Here is a 16950-nt window from a genome sequence, read left to right as displayed (position 1 = left end):
TCACTTAATGTATTTTTGCTTTAATTCCACCCCCCCTTTTTTTTTTTGAGAAGGGTCTTGTTCTGTCACTCATATTGGAATGCAGTGATGTAGTAACATTTTACTGCAGCCTCAACCTCCCGGGCTCAAGGGATCCTCCCACCTCCACTTAATTCTTTGAAAGTCTGTATAATATCTGCTTTAAATTTTTTGATTAATAAAGACAACATCTGGGCTACCATGGAGTTGGTTTGAAATGTCTTATGTTTTTTTCTTTTTTCTTGACTAGGTATAACACTTTCTTGTTTTCATGTCTAATATATCTTTTTTCTTTACTAGACATCATAGATGCTATATTGTAAAGACCCTGCATTACGTTGGCTTCTTCTGACAAACATTAATTTTTGTTCTTGTTGCCACTGAGTTGTTGTCTGGTCATCTTAAACTCACGAATGCTTTTTTTTATGCTTTGTTATCTGTGGAAAGCCCATGATGTTTCCCAAAGTCTTTTACCTTGATGGGACTCACCCTGCAAACTGTCTGCGAAGTCTTCTCTGTAGAACTTGTTTTAGGCTTTGATAAAACATGTGTAGAATAGGTCTTAACCTAAGATGTGGTCCTTTGTGAGTTGAGGTATTTTGGGGGCAAAACTTTTGTGTTGTCTCAGCTGAATGTCCAAGGTATTAAAGAGGTATTAACAAGGTTATTTGTCCCTGACTATCTTGGACTTCCAGCACCCCCATTTCTAGACCTGTAGTGTGTGTTTCATGTTCAACATGTTCAATTACACAGCAGCTTTTGTAATCCTTAAGTAGTTCTACCCTGCCGTGTGCCCTGGCTTTCAATCAAGTACTCAAGACCATCCCAACCCTGGCGGGGTGGACTTTTAGATATCCCCTTCTGCACAGCTCTTTCCTCTCTGGTATCTTATTGCAAAAATTCCAGCTTTCAGCTGCCTTGAACTCTGACTTTAGGTATAGCAGGACCACAGCTTGCACTTCAGCTTACTGTGCAGTGGTTGAGAAAATGTCTGTAGGCAGGTATGTGGTCATGATGGGGCTCACTTCATAAGTTTCTCTTGGCTCTCTGATCATAACTACCGATTGTCCGATGCCTAAAAAACGGTTGTCTCATATGTTTTATGGGTCTTTATGGCAGTAGGGCTAGTCCAGTACCAGTTAATTTTTCATAAAGCAGAAGTTCACTCTGCAGATTCTAATTATACTTGCCTACAACTGATCAATTACCTAACTTCTCACTTTTAAATGGGTTCTACTTGATGTATATGCTGCTTCTCTTTTATACTCCAATGTCTGATTGATTCTTGGTTCTGTGATCATCATTTTTATCACCAATTCCAGGCTCACTAGTGTAGAGCATTTACCAAAACTTGCCTCTGCTGATTATCATGGTAAACCAGGACAATCTTCCAGCTTAGGTGTGTTGGTAACTTGTTTTCACAGATCATTTATGAGCAGGTCCTCTTTGCTTGAGATTAAAAATCAACCTGAATTAGTCTACTTCTATTTCCACCACCACCCTAGTCTAAGCCATCCTTATCTCATGTCTGTAAAACTGAAATAGCCTTCTAAAGCTTTTCCTTCATGCTTGTCCTTCAACAAACCATCTGTTATCCATGTGTCAGTAAGACTGATTTGTTCAAAATTTTAACCAATAATTTCATGTTTACATTTAAAACCCTCTAAGGACTTCTCAATGTATTTAGAGTAAAATCTAAATAACTTATCCACCATAATTTCATCTTGTAACACCTCCCCTATAGCTGACTAGGATCCATGCTGGTAGTCTTTCTGTTTCTCCAATACCATGGTCATTCCTATCACAGGGCTTTGGCACCTATAGCGTCATGTGGTGGAAAACATTTTTCCTCAAATCTCAGTAGGACTTCACATTATCATCAGTTGGGTCTCAACCCTTGTATCTCCTCATTAGAAAGGCCTTTTCTGATTTTGCTTTATTTTCTTTACAGCAGCTATCACTACTTGAAATTACTTTGACTTATATGCTTACTTTTATATTGTCTGCTTCTCTGCATTAAAACAGAAGCCTGTACAAAACAAATATCCAATAAATATTTGCTGGAAAAAAGAAGAGTAGATCTTGACTCTTGCTTTATGTATATTTTTGTATGAACTATGATCATTGCAGTAAGAAAAACATGAAAAAATAAATTCTGATATCTAAAACAGATGTCTGTACTTAGAATGACCTTGCTCAACTAAAGAAAACAGGGCTATTCAAAGCTAGTGGAACTGTCAATATAAAGAATGTAAGGAAGCAAGACCTAAATATGAACATTACATGAAAATTATAGAAAAATATAGTAACCTAGCTGGGCGTGGTGGCTCATGCCTGTAATCCCAGCACTTTGGGAGGCCAAGGTGGGTGAATCGCAAGGTCAAAAGATCGAGACCATCCTGGACAACAAGGTAAAACCCCGTCTCTACTAAAAAAAAAACAAACAAAAATTAGCTGGACATGGTGATGCACACCTGTAGTCCCAGCAACTCAGGAGGAGGCTGAGGTAGAAGAATCTCTTAAACCAGGGAGTCGGAGGTTGCAGGGAGCCAGAGGTTGCAGTGAGCCGAGATGGCACTACTGCATTCCAGCCTGGTGACAGAATGAGACTCTGTCTCAAGAAAAAAAAGGAAAGGAAAAATATAGTAACCCTCAATCTATAAAGCAGCCTCAAAATATATAAAAAACTAAACAAGAAGGCCTAAACCCCATTAACATTGCCTTAAATTATGAAGCAAAATCAACAGAGCTTTGGAAACAGACAAATCTTCTATCATAGCAGTCTTTAAAACACAGTTTCAATTGCTGATAAATTAAGTAGATAAGAAATAAAATGATATTGACCATATGTTAGAATACAAAGCATTAACATTTCAGAGTACATTTTCTGACCACAATATACAATAGTAAACAAAAAGCAACTATTAAATAATTTAAATAAATACAAAAACATAAATAATAATCCTATAAAATTGGATTGAATATAATTCAATATATATTATTTGGATTATTTGAACATAATTCAAATAGAACACAGATGTCCAATATAGTTCTATATATTATATTCAATAATTCAATATATATTCAATAATAATTCAATATTTTTTGAATTTTCATATTGATTTCCTCTCTGACTTACGGATTATTTATAAATTATTTATAAACCCATAGGTCAGAGAGGAAATCAATGATCAACATGGAAATTCAATTATATATTGAACTGAATGGTAATGAAGTTATGATGAAGTAAAACCTGCTGGATACAACTAAGACTGCTTAAAAAATGTTTAGTCATAAATGAATATATTATAGAAGAGGTGGCTAAGAAATTATTATAGCTGTACAGTTATTTTATACAGAGACAATACTTCATCTTTACATTCATTTACATTTCTCTAGACTGTGAATGGAGTCATGTATGGTCTGTTAGTGTTTGTGTATAAGTTTTAATAAATTTTAACTTTTTATAACAGATTTGTATATACTTTATGATAGTAAATGATATACTCACATCTACATATACTTTATGCCTTCATGACATACTTTTAAAAAATTTTTTTTGATATTTCTAGGCCAAGTAGTTCATCTCTAAGTTTTTTCAAATTGTTGAAAATCTCCAAAAAATTTTCCAAAATACTTATTGAAAAAATTCTGCATATAAGTATACCCATGCAGTTCAAACCTGTGTTGTTCAAGGAGTAACTATATGCTGTTAGAGGTCATGAGACTCTTTACTTCTGGAGTGGGGGGCACATTAATGATCTCCCTGGGTGGGGATATGAGGGAAGTTTCTAAAGTGTTAGCTATATGACTGTGGTTATATTGTGAATGATGAAATGTTTATCTATTTGCTATTAAATAATAACTTCTATAAACAATAACCAGAATAACAAATACATTTAAGAAGTGAGAGTGTACTATTTGAATATAGTATATAGGAAACAACACTGTGAAAAGTGAGCAATTTTTTGATGTTTGGATAAGCATGTATTACATTGCTATGATGATAATATTTCTATTTCTTTTTATCTTCACACAAATATTCTCTATTATCCTCCTATTCTGAAGGAAACAGCATCAATAGGTCATAGAAGTACCTAAGAATAGAACACAGCTGAATACTGTCCTTGTTTTTGAACGTCAGACTGACCATGAAGAAAAAGACAACCAAGATGATAAAGGGGTTACATGGAAATCCATGTAAGACAGGAAAAGATGAAGAAACAGAAATGTTTAAAATCTAAGGAACTGAAAATATACAAAGTATTTAAAAGCTGTCCAAAGCATCAGGCAGTAATTTCCAAAGAAAAATTCAAAAACTGCATTGAACGAAAATGTTCAATTAAATAAATATTACAGCAAGAAGGATAATTTTGAGGAAATAATAATGCTTTGCAATCTAAGTTCTAAAATTTTTATTTTTAAAAACTGTGCTACTTTACCCTCATATTAAAAGCTTTCTTACATTTATTTAACTACAAGCATAAAAGTACCTGTTCATATCTTAATGTATTTCTTAAAAATGAAGACCAACTTAATTTGATATTATACTTAATATCTCAATGTTTTCAATGTACTTGAATTAATATAAGAAACAGGAAAGAATAATATAACCTCCTAACCTTTGTAAACATTTTTTCTTGTTGACCTAAAACTCTTTTTTAAAACTTTAAAAAACAAATGTTCTTTATAAAACTCTACAGGTAAAACTTCTACAGCATTAGTCTATATTTAGAAACAGAAGACAAATGGAACTAGTCTTAATCATGGCATGTAATACATTTCTGGAGAACAAAGGCAAGTGGTTTGTTCAAACGAAGATGTTTCTTTCGGTAAATTATTTGAAGTCTGATACTATTTACATTACTTTTTATCTTCCGAAAAGCTTACTGTCATGTTGTAACAAAGCAACCATATAATTAATGCTAACTAGTTTCTGTGAACAATACAGAGTTCTCTTCAAACAAATATAAGTTCTAGACAGTATGAATTATACCTTTAGCCTGTGAAAGCGAACAATATCTCCATTTTTATAAATTATTGGAAGGGCTTCATAGTTTCCACTAAAGAGCAGGCAAGTTAATTTTACATTTGTCTGGTCCACAATTGTTACAACTGTGCAATAATCTGGAAAACACAAAAATATTTTACCGGACTTTCAATATTTTAAAATAAGAATATGCTTACTTCAAAACACCAAACTATATTCTTTCTTTTATTAAGTCTTCTAAGAAGAGGATTAAAACAGAGACATTTTCTTGGCTTTCAATACACACTGCAAAATTATTTTGCAGAAGTGTTCCAGAAAAATTAATTTTAGAAAGTTTAGTAAAACAAAAATAAAAATCTCATTTAGTGATAATTGTCTGGAGAGAAAATAACCTTTCTTATTGCTTCAAAGTTTATAAATCAAGAAACATAAACATGGTCAAATAAGAAAAATGCAATTTATAAAATAAACACAAATTTAGAATGAAAACAAAGGCTAAGATATTTGCAGCAGATGTGAAGAGTATCTATACTGCCTAAAGAACTTATAAAATTGTTATAAAAATAAGGATGATATAGTGAATGTGTCACACAAATGAATAAACAATTCATAGAAAACTATGTCATAATAAAAAACTCAAAAGAGAAAATGGTATTTGTTGCTAGTCACCTATAAAAATTATTCAGTATAACAAAAGAGAAGTATTTTATATAATTTAAACTGAGAGAAAAATTTAATAATATTTGGGTTGCTATAAAATGGTAACTTCAAACACCAGTGGGTGGTAATAAAAACTGTAATACATCCTGCCTTAAATATTTTTAAAATTAACAGATAAAAGATTGTATGTATCAATCATGTGGTATAGATGGTTTTGAAGTACACGTACATTGTGAAATCACCAAATCTAGCCAATGAAAATACACACATTACCTCACATATTTTTGCAGTGAGAACACTTTACATCCATTTTCTTAGCATTTTTCAATAATACATTTTTTCACTTCAGTCACTATGTTGTACAATAGAACCCCTGAACTTATTCTTCCTAATTCAAATATTGCATCCTTTGACCACCATCTCCCCAAACCCTCCCCATAGCCACACAGGCCCCTGGCAATAACTGTGTACTCTTTACTTCTAGGAGATCAATTTTTCAAGGTTTTGTGCCTGGCTTATTTTACTTAACAATATCCTCCAGGTTCATCCATGTTGTTGCAAATGACAGAATTTCCTTCTTATGTCTAAGTAGTATTCCACTGAGTATACAGACCACATTTTCATTATTCATCCATTAACAGATGCTTAGGTTTATTCTATACCTGACTGTTGTGAATAAGCCTGCAATGAACATGGGATGTCTCTTCAACATACTTATTACTTCCTTTTGATACATATAGTATTTCCCTGGTTTCAGTTACCCGCAGTCAACCATGATCTATAGATATTTAATGGAAAATTCCAGAAATAATGTGAATCATTCCTTCATGCAGGGAATCCATACTGTCCATGCTCCCTGACAGTTTGTCACTTAGAAGCTGTTTCGGCTATCATATCAACTGTTGAGGTATCGGAGTGCTTATGATCATGTAACCCTTATTTTACTTAATAATGGCCCCAAAGTACGAAGGTGATGTGGTTAAGTGCTTAATTAAACTTTTTCATAGGTATCTATCTTTAGGAAAAAACAGTGTATACAGAGTTCAGTACCATCCATGGTTTTGGGCAGCTGCTGGGGGTCTTGGTGCGTATGCCCTTTGGACAAAAGAAAAGTACGTACCCAGTAGTGGGATTATGAGATCATATGGTAGTTCTAATTTTTTGAAGAAACTTTATATTGTTTTCTAATACCGGTGCTAATTTACATTGCCACCTACAATATGCAAAGGTTGCTCTTTTTCACACCCTTGCAATACTAGTCTTCTGTCTTTTGATAACAGCTATTCTAGTAGGTGTGAAGTGATATTTTGTGGTTTAATTTGCATTTCTATAATGATTAGTGATGTTGAACATCTTTTCGCATACCTTTCTGCCATTTGTATGTCATTTTTAAAGAAATGTCTACTCAGGTCCTTTGCCCATGTTCAAATTGGGTTGTTTTCTAGCCATCTAGTTGAGTTTATCATATATGGTAGATATTAACCCATTATCAGGTATATAGTTTGCAAATATTTTCTCCCATTCTATAGATTGTCTCTTTATTGACGTTGGCTGTGCAGAAGGTTTTTAAGTTTGATATAATCCCATTTGTCTATTCTTGCTTTCATTGCCTGAGCTTTTGAGGTCCCTTCCAAAAAAATCATTGCTTGAATTAATGTCATGGAGCTTTTCCCCTACGTTTTCTTCTAGTAGGTTCATAGTCTGGGGTCATACATTTAAGTATGTAATCCGTTTTAAGTTACTTTTTGTACAAGGTATGAAATAAGGTTCTAGTTTCATTCTTCTGCACGTGGATATCTAGTTTTCCCAACACCATTTACTGAGGTGACTGTTCTTTCCTCATTGTGTGTTCTTGGCACCTCTGTCAAAAATCAGTTGGCTCTAAATGAAGAGATTTATTTGGGGGCTCTCTATTTTGCTCCATTGATCTATGAATCTGTTTTTATGGCACTATCATAGTGTTTTGCTCACTATAGCTTTGTATAGTTAAGTCCTCACTTAACACTGGTTCCTGGAACCTGTGACTTCAAGCAAAACAACACATAATGAAATCAGTTCTACCACAGGTTGATTGATATAAATAAGCATTTAAGTTCCTGTGTCATATTTCTGGTCAAAAACCATCACCAAACTTCTACATGAACACCTAATATCAAACATAAATTCTAATACCAAAAAATAAATGTGAGCCATATGTACATTTAAGAAAGACTGCTTTCAAAAAGCCAGATAATTATTTACCCTATTTTGGTAAGTCAGTGAGTGTTGACAGTCCTAAGTTGTGGTAGGTTAAAACAAGGAGTACATATTTGCAAAATGAAAATTTTAAAAACTACCTCCTACCATCATGCAATTCAAAAACAGTAACAAATATGGCAGCCTCAGTGTGCACTTCCGTACTATACTGCTTCATTTGTTGTCACGGATTTTATAATTATTTTTTGAATGTTTATTTTACTATAATTTGTATTCATTCATTCACTCAATCATTCATGCATTTTCCAAACTGCTTATTCCAGTTTAGGCTCATGAGTGGCTGAAGCCTATCTGAGCAGATTGGGGTGCAAGAGGTGAGCCAACCCTGAACAGGGCTCCATCCCATTGCAAGGAGCACTCACACACACCCACATTCATTCATACTGGAACAATGCAGACACACTAATTAATCCAATGTATACATTTTTAGGATATGAGAGGAACTGAGAAAACCCATGCAGACTTGGTAAGAATGTATAAACTCCACACAGACAGTGGCCCTTGGTAGGAATCAATTTTTTTGTTTATCAACATTACAAGATGATGTTGAACAAAATGATGTTATTAAAAGACTTGCTGTAGTACATTTTGATGTTAAATAGTGTGATACCTACAGTTTTATTCTTTTTGCTCAAAATTGCTTTCACTATTTGGAGTCTTCTGTGACTTCTTACGGATTTTAGAATTGTTTTTTCAATTTCTATACAGAATGTCATTGGTATTCTGACAGATTACAATGAATCTATAGATCACTCTGGGTAGTATGGACATTTCAACAACATGGTTTGAGTTTATATTGTTGAAATGTCCATACCATCCAGAGTGAATTCAATCCATGAACATGAGATATCTCTCCATTTACTGGCATCTTCGATTTCTTTCATCAATATTTCATAGATTTCATTGTAGAGATCTTTCACCTTCTTGGTTAAATGTATTACTAACCACAAACCAAAGAAGGCAAAGGACACAAAGAAATTTGGAGAATGATGATTATGTATTATCTTAATGATGATTTCACAAATATATATACATGTCAAAACACACATAACTGTACCTTTAAAGATGTGCCCTTTAATGTATATATCAATTACACCTCAATAAAGCGGAAACAAATGTATTCCTAAGTATTTCATTTTCTGTAGCCATTGTAAATGAAATTGCTTTCCTGAGTTCTTCCTTGGCTACATTATTATTGGTGTATAGAAATGCTTCTGACTTTTGTACGTTGATTTTGTATCCCGCAACTTGACTGAATCAGTTTATTAATTCTAATTTTTTTTTTGGTGGAGTCTTTAAGGTTGTCTATATATAAGATCATACTGTCTGCAAAGAGGGACAATTTAACTTCTTCCTTTTCAATTTGAATGCCTTTTATCTTTTTCCCTTGCCTAATTGCTCTGGCTAGGACTTCTACTAGTACGACATTGAAAAGAAGTGGCAAGAGTGGGCATCTTGTTACAGATCTCAGAGGAAAAGCTTTCAACTTTCTCTTCATTTATTAAAATGATCATATAATTTTTATGATCCATTCTTCTAATAAACATTTGATTTGTGTATGTGGAACTACCCTTACATACCTGGCATAAATCCTACTTGGTCACGGTGAATAGATTCTTTAATTTGCTGTTGAATTTGGTTTGCTAGTATTTTGTTGTGGATATCTGCATCTATATTGGCCTGTGGTTTTTTTTGCTTGTTAGTTTTTATTGTGTCTTTGTCTGTCTTCAGTATCAGGGTGCTGCTGGCCTCCTAAAATTAGTTTGGAAATATTCCCTTCTCTTCAATTTTTGAAACAGGTTGAAAAGAATTGTTATTAGTTCTCCATTAAATGTCTGATAGAATTTGAGGCTGCCTATATACATGATTCAGAAAATGCATTGACTTTCTGTCCTTCCTAGTTCCCTAGTAATGAAAGTATAGAGATTGAAGGGAACAAACCCCAAAACAGTGAAGGAAAGGAGAGTGGGAGAAAATATCAACATATTTCAGGATAATGGAAAGTAAGTGGTTAAGGGATAAACAGAGGAGGCCAAAATCCAGAAGATACTACAAAGAGAAGGTGGGAATCACTGGGTTTAAGGATGAGAGTAAAAAGTAGGGCTGAAATCAGGGGATCAATTAGAAGTTTACACGCAGAACAAGTGTTTCAATGACTACCCATCCATTCTCCACTTCCCTGAAAATGACTTCAGGCAGCACGTTTGTATTAATGACCTTTCCATTTTGAAAAATTCTAGGAACACAGGCTTTTCTCCAAGGAAGCTGCACTGATTAACTGAGAAGTACTGAGACTCCTCATGTTGGTGTTAACAACTAGAAAAAATTCCTCCTCACCATCACATTAGGGAACCTACAGCCTGGTTGGCAGTTCTCACTCCACCCACCCTAGACTGAAATTTTCAATCAATATGCCCTAACAAGTACTATTAGTCACTATCAAGTTTCCCACTCAAGGGCAGGGGGGCGGGGGAGCATACTGGAGAAATGAACTATTTAAATACAAAGCAAAGGAGAAAGGTATATAAAACCTAAAATAAACTATACCTATATTCTTAAATGTAAAAAGACAGCAGAAAATTACCAGACATAAAAATAAAAATGGAAGACACTGTAATCCCAGCACTTTGGGAGGCTGAGGTGGGTGGATCATTTGAGGTCAGGAGTTCAGGACCAGCCTGGCCAACATGGTGAAACCCCGTCTCTACTAAAAATAAAAAAATTAGCCGGGTGGTAGTGGCACTTGTCTGTAATCCCAGCTACTTGGGAGGCCAAGGTAGAAGAATGCATGAGCCTGGGAAGTGGAGGTTGCAGTGAGCCGAGATCGCACCACTGCACTTCAGTCTGGATGACAGATTGAGACCCTGTCTCAAAAAAAAAAAAAAAAAAAAATGGGGTTAGGAAGGAAAAGGAGAAGGGAGTGAGGGGGAGGAAAAAAAGGAGAGAGTAAAGGGGGAAAAGAAGGGAGGAAAGGGAGAGAGGAATGGGAAGGAAAAGGGAGACAAGAAAGAAAGGAGGGTAGAAAAAGAAATCTGAATTTGTGAGAAGGGTGAAATAAAACAAAGAAAAACACAAATGAAAAAAACTTTAATAAGCACTTTCAGAAAGAGTAAAAAGATATTGTATGCTCATCCCTTGAGGACCCACTAGATCCAATTTGTTTTTAAGTTTTCTTTGTTGATATTTCTTACTATTAGTAAGAATTGATATTTCATGATTTTTTTTCTGTTAGTAGTCTTCCAATGACCAATGATAAATTTTATTTATTTTTCAAAATAGATAACACATTCTTACTTGCAATTACCATATGGCTCTACTATACCCTTTTATACAGCTGAGATACGTTATGGGATCTTTTTCCTATATCTTGAAATATAATTGGCATTCATTATCTGAGTAATTATTTCATCATTATGCATTAATTATTCTTATGTATGCTTAAAAAGACTAAATTAATTTTTAAAATGTGAAATGAGGCAATTGTTTAGAAGGATGATATAAGAACAAAATAAATAATCATTATTATATCATTCTTCAGTTTTTGTACTGCAAGATATAAAAGAAGTCTGGAGACACCATCTTTCGAGTTTCTTCTTTAGCTCTATTTAAACATAGTTAAAAATTCAGAACTTTAAAATTTGTGCCCACGGTCAGTGAGAAGAAAACTGATGGAGGAAGTCATTTAACCATTATTAGATGAATCAGAAGCTAAACGCAAAAACAGCAACACTTTAGATAATGATGATAAAATTGATCACATAACTGAAATCTCAAGACTATTTATCTCCAGATGATATCCTATATAAAGCTTCTCAAGCTCAAGAATTGATGCATGAAAATATGTTTCTAAAAATAGGGAGAAAATACAAGATATTTCTAAAAACACAGAGGGAATATGGTATTCTTATCCAGTAAGTCATTCAACAGAAATGATTTCACCATACGATATTCTGGGACACAACCGAGGACCATTCCATTTTGCTAAAAGGACTTGTGATGGCATTCTTTCATCTTACATGATATTTGCACACCAAAATTTACATAAAATCCCATGTAAGTGGATATGCTGAAGGCAAATTTATACATAAAGGTAATGGAAGGAAGAGGTGATATCAAAATGAAAGATAAATCTTTAATCATTTGAATTGATGTTTACAAATCTAAACTAGAAACTGTTTTATAATTATGGAGCAAAAACAGCTGCTCTCTCCAAAAAAATGATTGAGTCAGCAAAGTCTTCACAAGTATTTTGATGATGCCAGTGCAAGAAGAAAAACCAAAAGCAATAAGCTAGAACCATTTGTTTCCGTATCTTCAAAACCAGAAAAATATGGGATTATGAAATAAAAATGACTTTGCTATGTTTATATTTTTTAAAAATTTTAATGACTTTATTACCTCTTTATTTTCACTGCTGTATAATATTTGAAAAATGACTTAAAAATTCAAAAACTTTAAAAGGTATTGGACCCATATAGTAAAAGATAGTGATTGTTTTTCCTATTATGCTTAGGAAAAAATATGGACAAGTTGCCAAAAAACTGATGGTATCTTTAAGAACTTAAAGCAAAAGGAAAAAAAAAATGACAAAAGGACAAAAAATAGAGAAAAAAAAATAAGTGAAAGAGAAAACTCAAAGAATTGGGCTTTCTGAACTCTTGCTTTCTGAGAAAGAGATCCTCTTCATAGACATCTGGATATGGTGCAGCCTGCTTCCCCAGGATGAGGTTATAGCCTCACTTTTGCAATTTGGTTCAAAACTCAGAGGAGCTGAACATATGTGCCATTACTTAAGTATATGGACTGTTTCTGTAAATTTTTCTGAAGCATATATATTAAAATAAATTCATATGGCAAGAATGGGATATCTTTCTCAACTCTAGCACTTGTGTACTTTTGTGGAACATTCCACAGCAAATACAGTAAAAAATTCAGGAGCAAAAGAAAAGCCATACAAAAATATTCTGCTAACTGTTCTACTCTACAGAGACTTTGTTTCTGTTAAGTTCTGTACCCCAGGTAAAAAAGTCAGAATGGAAGAACAATTGACAATCTTATTCCATAAAATCAACCTTAGCAGTACAATATCTGACCAAGAGAAGCCCCAAAAGTAGATTGTTCAAGAATAGCGGAAGAAAATTTACTAGAAATGAATGACACAGTCTTTCAATTAAAAGGTCCCACAGAAGGCAAACAGGATAAATGATCACATCAAGTCACCTAACTGTCAAATTAAGGCACACCAAATATTTTTTTAAATTCTAAAAACTTCTATAGAGAATAAAACAAATCACCAATGTTAAGACTCAGAAGCAGATTAACATCAGACTTTTCTATCAACATGACTAAGTTTACTAAAAAGACAACAAATCAATGGCTTCAAAAGTCTGAGGAATAATTTTGATCCTTCAATTTTATTAAACCTGACAAAACTATCAATCAAGCATAAAGATAGATTAAGAACATTTTCAGATTTTGGTCAATCAGATATTTTACCTCCACAGTATCTTTCTTAGGTAATTCTCCAACAAAACAATAGGAAAAATCATAAAATGGAAAAATGCAGAGTTCAAACAATAGTAATGGATCTCCCAGGTTAACAGAGAGCATGTTTAGCAAACAACTACTCTAGATTGTAGTAGAAGAAAGGGAGCTGAGAAAAAAGGAGAGTTCCATTAAAAAAAAAAAAGAGTAACCACTTAGTATAATATGTTCTCCAGATTCCTTCATGTTGTTGCAAGTGACAGAATTTCCTTCTTTTTTTCCACGATTTCATTTATACATGGAATCTAAAAGTCAAACTTATAAAAGTAGAAAGTGATTATCAAAGCCTATGTGGTGGGGGTGGTGACAAATGCTGGCTGTGTGTGGTGGCTCATGCCTGTAATTCCAGCACTTGGGGAGGCTGAGGCGGGCAGATCAGGAGTTTGAGACCAGCCTGGCCAACAGGGTAAAACCCCATCTCTACTAAAAATAATAAAAAAAATTAACCAGGTGTAGTGGTGCATGCCTGTAATCCTAGCTATTCAGGAGGCTGAGGCATGAGAATCAATTGAACCCAGGAGGTGGAGATTATAGTAAACTGAGATCATGCCACTGCACTCCAGCCTGGGTGACAGAGCAACTCTGTCTCAAAACAAAAGAGGGGAGATGCTAACCAAAGGATATACAAACTTTCAGTTCAACAGGAGGAATAAATTTTCAAGATCTACTGCACAGTATGGTGACCATAGTTAATAATAATGTATTGTATATTTCAAAATTGCTAATAAATTTTAAATGTTCTCACTACAAAAAATAAGTGTGCGATGTAATGGGTATGTTAACTAGCTTTATATAATCATTCCCCAATGTACATAGATATCTAAAATCACATTATCCCCCACTATATATATATAAATATATATATATAATTGTTTGCCAATTTAAAATAAAAATTTAAATTAAAACAATAAATAATCCCATACACAACTACATATTCATATAAACTTGAGGGCATAGTGAAGGCAGTTTTATTATTAATAACAATAGCAACAAAAAAGAAAAGACATTAGAAATCCCACAAAATATAAAAGACTGTACAGGAATATCTGATCCAAATACGAAGAAAACTAAAATGTAGCATAGAGATAGCCAAATAATGGAAGAAATATGTACGGTTACAGAAGAGAATATAAATGCTCGCAATTAAGATAAAAGTAAAGGTACACCTGACAGAAGACTAGAGAAGAAAGTAAACAATAATACTGACCAAAGCTGAATAATAAATGAAAGAAAAATACATTATTTAAAATTAAAGAGAATAAGAAAAACATGAATAAAAATTTAAAAGGAATATTTTCCATAGTATACAACATTTATATAATATAAACTCTTCCTCTGAAAATACCAATTGTGTGATAAATTACAACCACATCATACCACTTTTAAAATCATGTCTCAAATCATAAGTAAATCAACAGGGAACAGCCTGAAAAACAGCTGAAAGAGAGAATTCTGACTTATGGATTAGATTGCATCTAAAAACGCCTGAAAGAGAGAATTCTGGCTTATAGATTAGATTGCATCTATAAACAGAACAAATTGGTGAATACAAGTTAACAAAAATTTTTTATAAGAAATTTCCCCACATGCATTCAGAGGTTAATAATTTAATTTTTTGAAGTTTATTTTAAAACATTGCTTATTTTAGCATGTAAATTTTTGTTGGGTGGGAAAAGTACAAATGGGAGATTGAAATTGTTTTATTCATGTAAATTAAATGATCAACCCTACAATTTTTTTTTTAATAATCTGGATTGCTTATTTTATATGCTGGGATGCTAGTTGTTTTTTCTATTAATACACTTAACTTGCATTCTAGCTTCGCCATTCAGAAAAAAAGAAAAAAAAAGTAAATCAACAAATAATCCAGGAGGTGAACCCAGGTGGGAGGCAAATTCAAAAGCTAAAACACATTTGAAAGGGCTCTTACTAGAAATCTAAAGTTTTGGACATTATATACCAAGTCTGAGACAAGAAACTACAGCTTGGTCTATTGCAAGGTAGAAGCTGAAAGTGAGCTATCAGCATAAATCGGTGACTTTAAAAAAAATGGAAAAAAGAATCCACTTGCTAGCATAGGGAATCATGAAGAAAATCTGCCTGTCATTGCCATGGTTTGGAAATGAGGGAAAAATAATTAATAAGCCAGTTTGTGGAGTAACTGGCATTAATACATTATACACTCTATGAAATTTCTGCAGATATCCTCTTAGTTTGGTTTCCTTTAACTTTTGTTATGTTTTGATTTTTGTTAATGGCAAATGGCATGTTGACTCTAAAGTTAAAATGGAGGAGCAAAGGGCTACACTTATGTAAGACATACTTGAAAAAGAAGAATGCAATAGGAAACTTTTCTGTAAAATAGCAAGATTAAAAAGTAAAGAAATTAGGATACTGCAGTGTTTTCTGAGAGGGAAAATTCAGTCTTCAGCAATATAAGATTTTATTGATAAAGTAAAAAAAATCACTATCACTTCTCTCCTATATTTGTACTTTACCTATGGAAAAGTTAATTCCTACTATGTACATTAAAGGTTTCAACTAAAAACAAATCCCACAATACAACAACTGTTCTTCCACACAGCACATCATTTATGTTACATGACATTCAGCTAACACTCTCTCACAGAAGATTTTTTGGTAATAGGTTAAAGTGTTTCTCCAAATACTATACTGGCTATTAACTTTGCAGCTGGATTCCTAAACATATTCCCAATATTGTCACTTAAACCTGTTTCTGCTATAAGCGGAACTGTGATTAATACCTGTATACTTTTGGTCCCCCTTTTCCTACAAATGTGACACAATTAAGCAATTTCACAGTGAAACAAATGATTGGTTTGCCAATTTTAAACATACACACAGTGTACTTGGCATAAAACACAAATATGTTGAAGGTTTGAAGTTTCCTAAAATTTCATGACAAACACAAGGGCAAAGAGATCACTAGTCTAACAAAATCCAATTCAGATTTTAAGCTGTAGTAATTCTGAATTATTCCTCTCACTTTAAGTGCTCCAAATTGACCTACTTTTGTAAATTGTGGATATAATACAAGATCAATAGAAGAAAAAAAACCTGTGAATTTAACTAGGCATAGTTTAATTTAAATGTTAGCCAAGATGAACTGATAAAGCCCAGTTCCTGCAGCACTTACATAATATTGAAGAATGTAATAACTATAAAAAACTATTGGGAGTTTTGTAAAAATTTAGGTTTAATCTAAATTTTAAAATAAGAAAAATTGTTTCATATCTTGTTTTTTTCTATGAAAATGTCAACCTTCCGAAAGATGACCTAACAGACTGCAAAAGACTTTAGGTAACACTTTGAGAAACATTATTGTAGACCCACTATCTAGGTCTTCACAAGGCCACCTCTTGCTTTTACAGAATTTTTGTGCAAATTAGAGAAAGATCCTTGTTTCTCAAATAAAAGTACTGCAAACATCTCAACAGTTTTACAGAGAGATTTGACTGTGT

At 33.3% G+C, this 16950-nt stretch overlaps 1 protein-coding gene across 7 annotated transcripts in view; it reads right to left on the bottom strand.

The window, feature by feature from the left end:
• The window catches only part of POT1 (protection of telomeres 1), a 156638-nt gene that overhangs the window by 71735 nt on the left and 67953 nt on the right, over window positions 1–16950 (bottom strand). For all 7 annotated transcript variants that reach the window (XR_002479035.2, XM_012474023.3, XM_012474026.2 and 4 more), the window contains one exon: window positions 5015–5145. Coding sequence is in view for 6 of the 7 variants with exons in the window: in XM_012474023.3 (XP_012329446.1) it covers window positions 5015–5145 (131 nt within the window). In the remaining variant the exon portion in view is untranslated. The remainder of the gene's footprint in view (window positions 1–5014; window positions 5146–16950) is intronic.

The sequence above is a fragment of the Aotus nancymaae genome, unplaced genomic scaffold (assembly GCF_030222135.1).
Source record: "Aotus nancymaae isolate 86718 unplaced genomic scaffold, 86718_ANA_hifiasm-v0.15.2.pri h1tg000002l, whole genome shotgun sequence".
Lineage (NCBI taxonomy): Eukaryota > Metazoa > Chordata > Mammalia > Primates > Aotidae > Aotus > Aotus nancymaae.
Note: the sequence above shows the minus strand (reverse complement) of the source record. Positions and strands in the feature narration are given on the sequence as shown.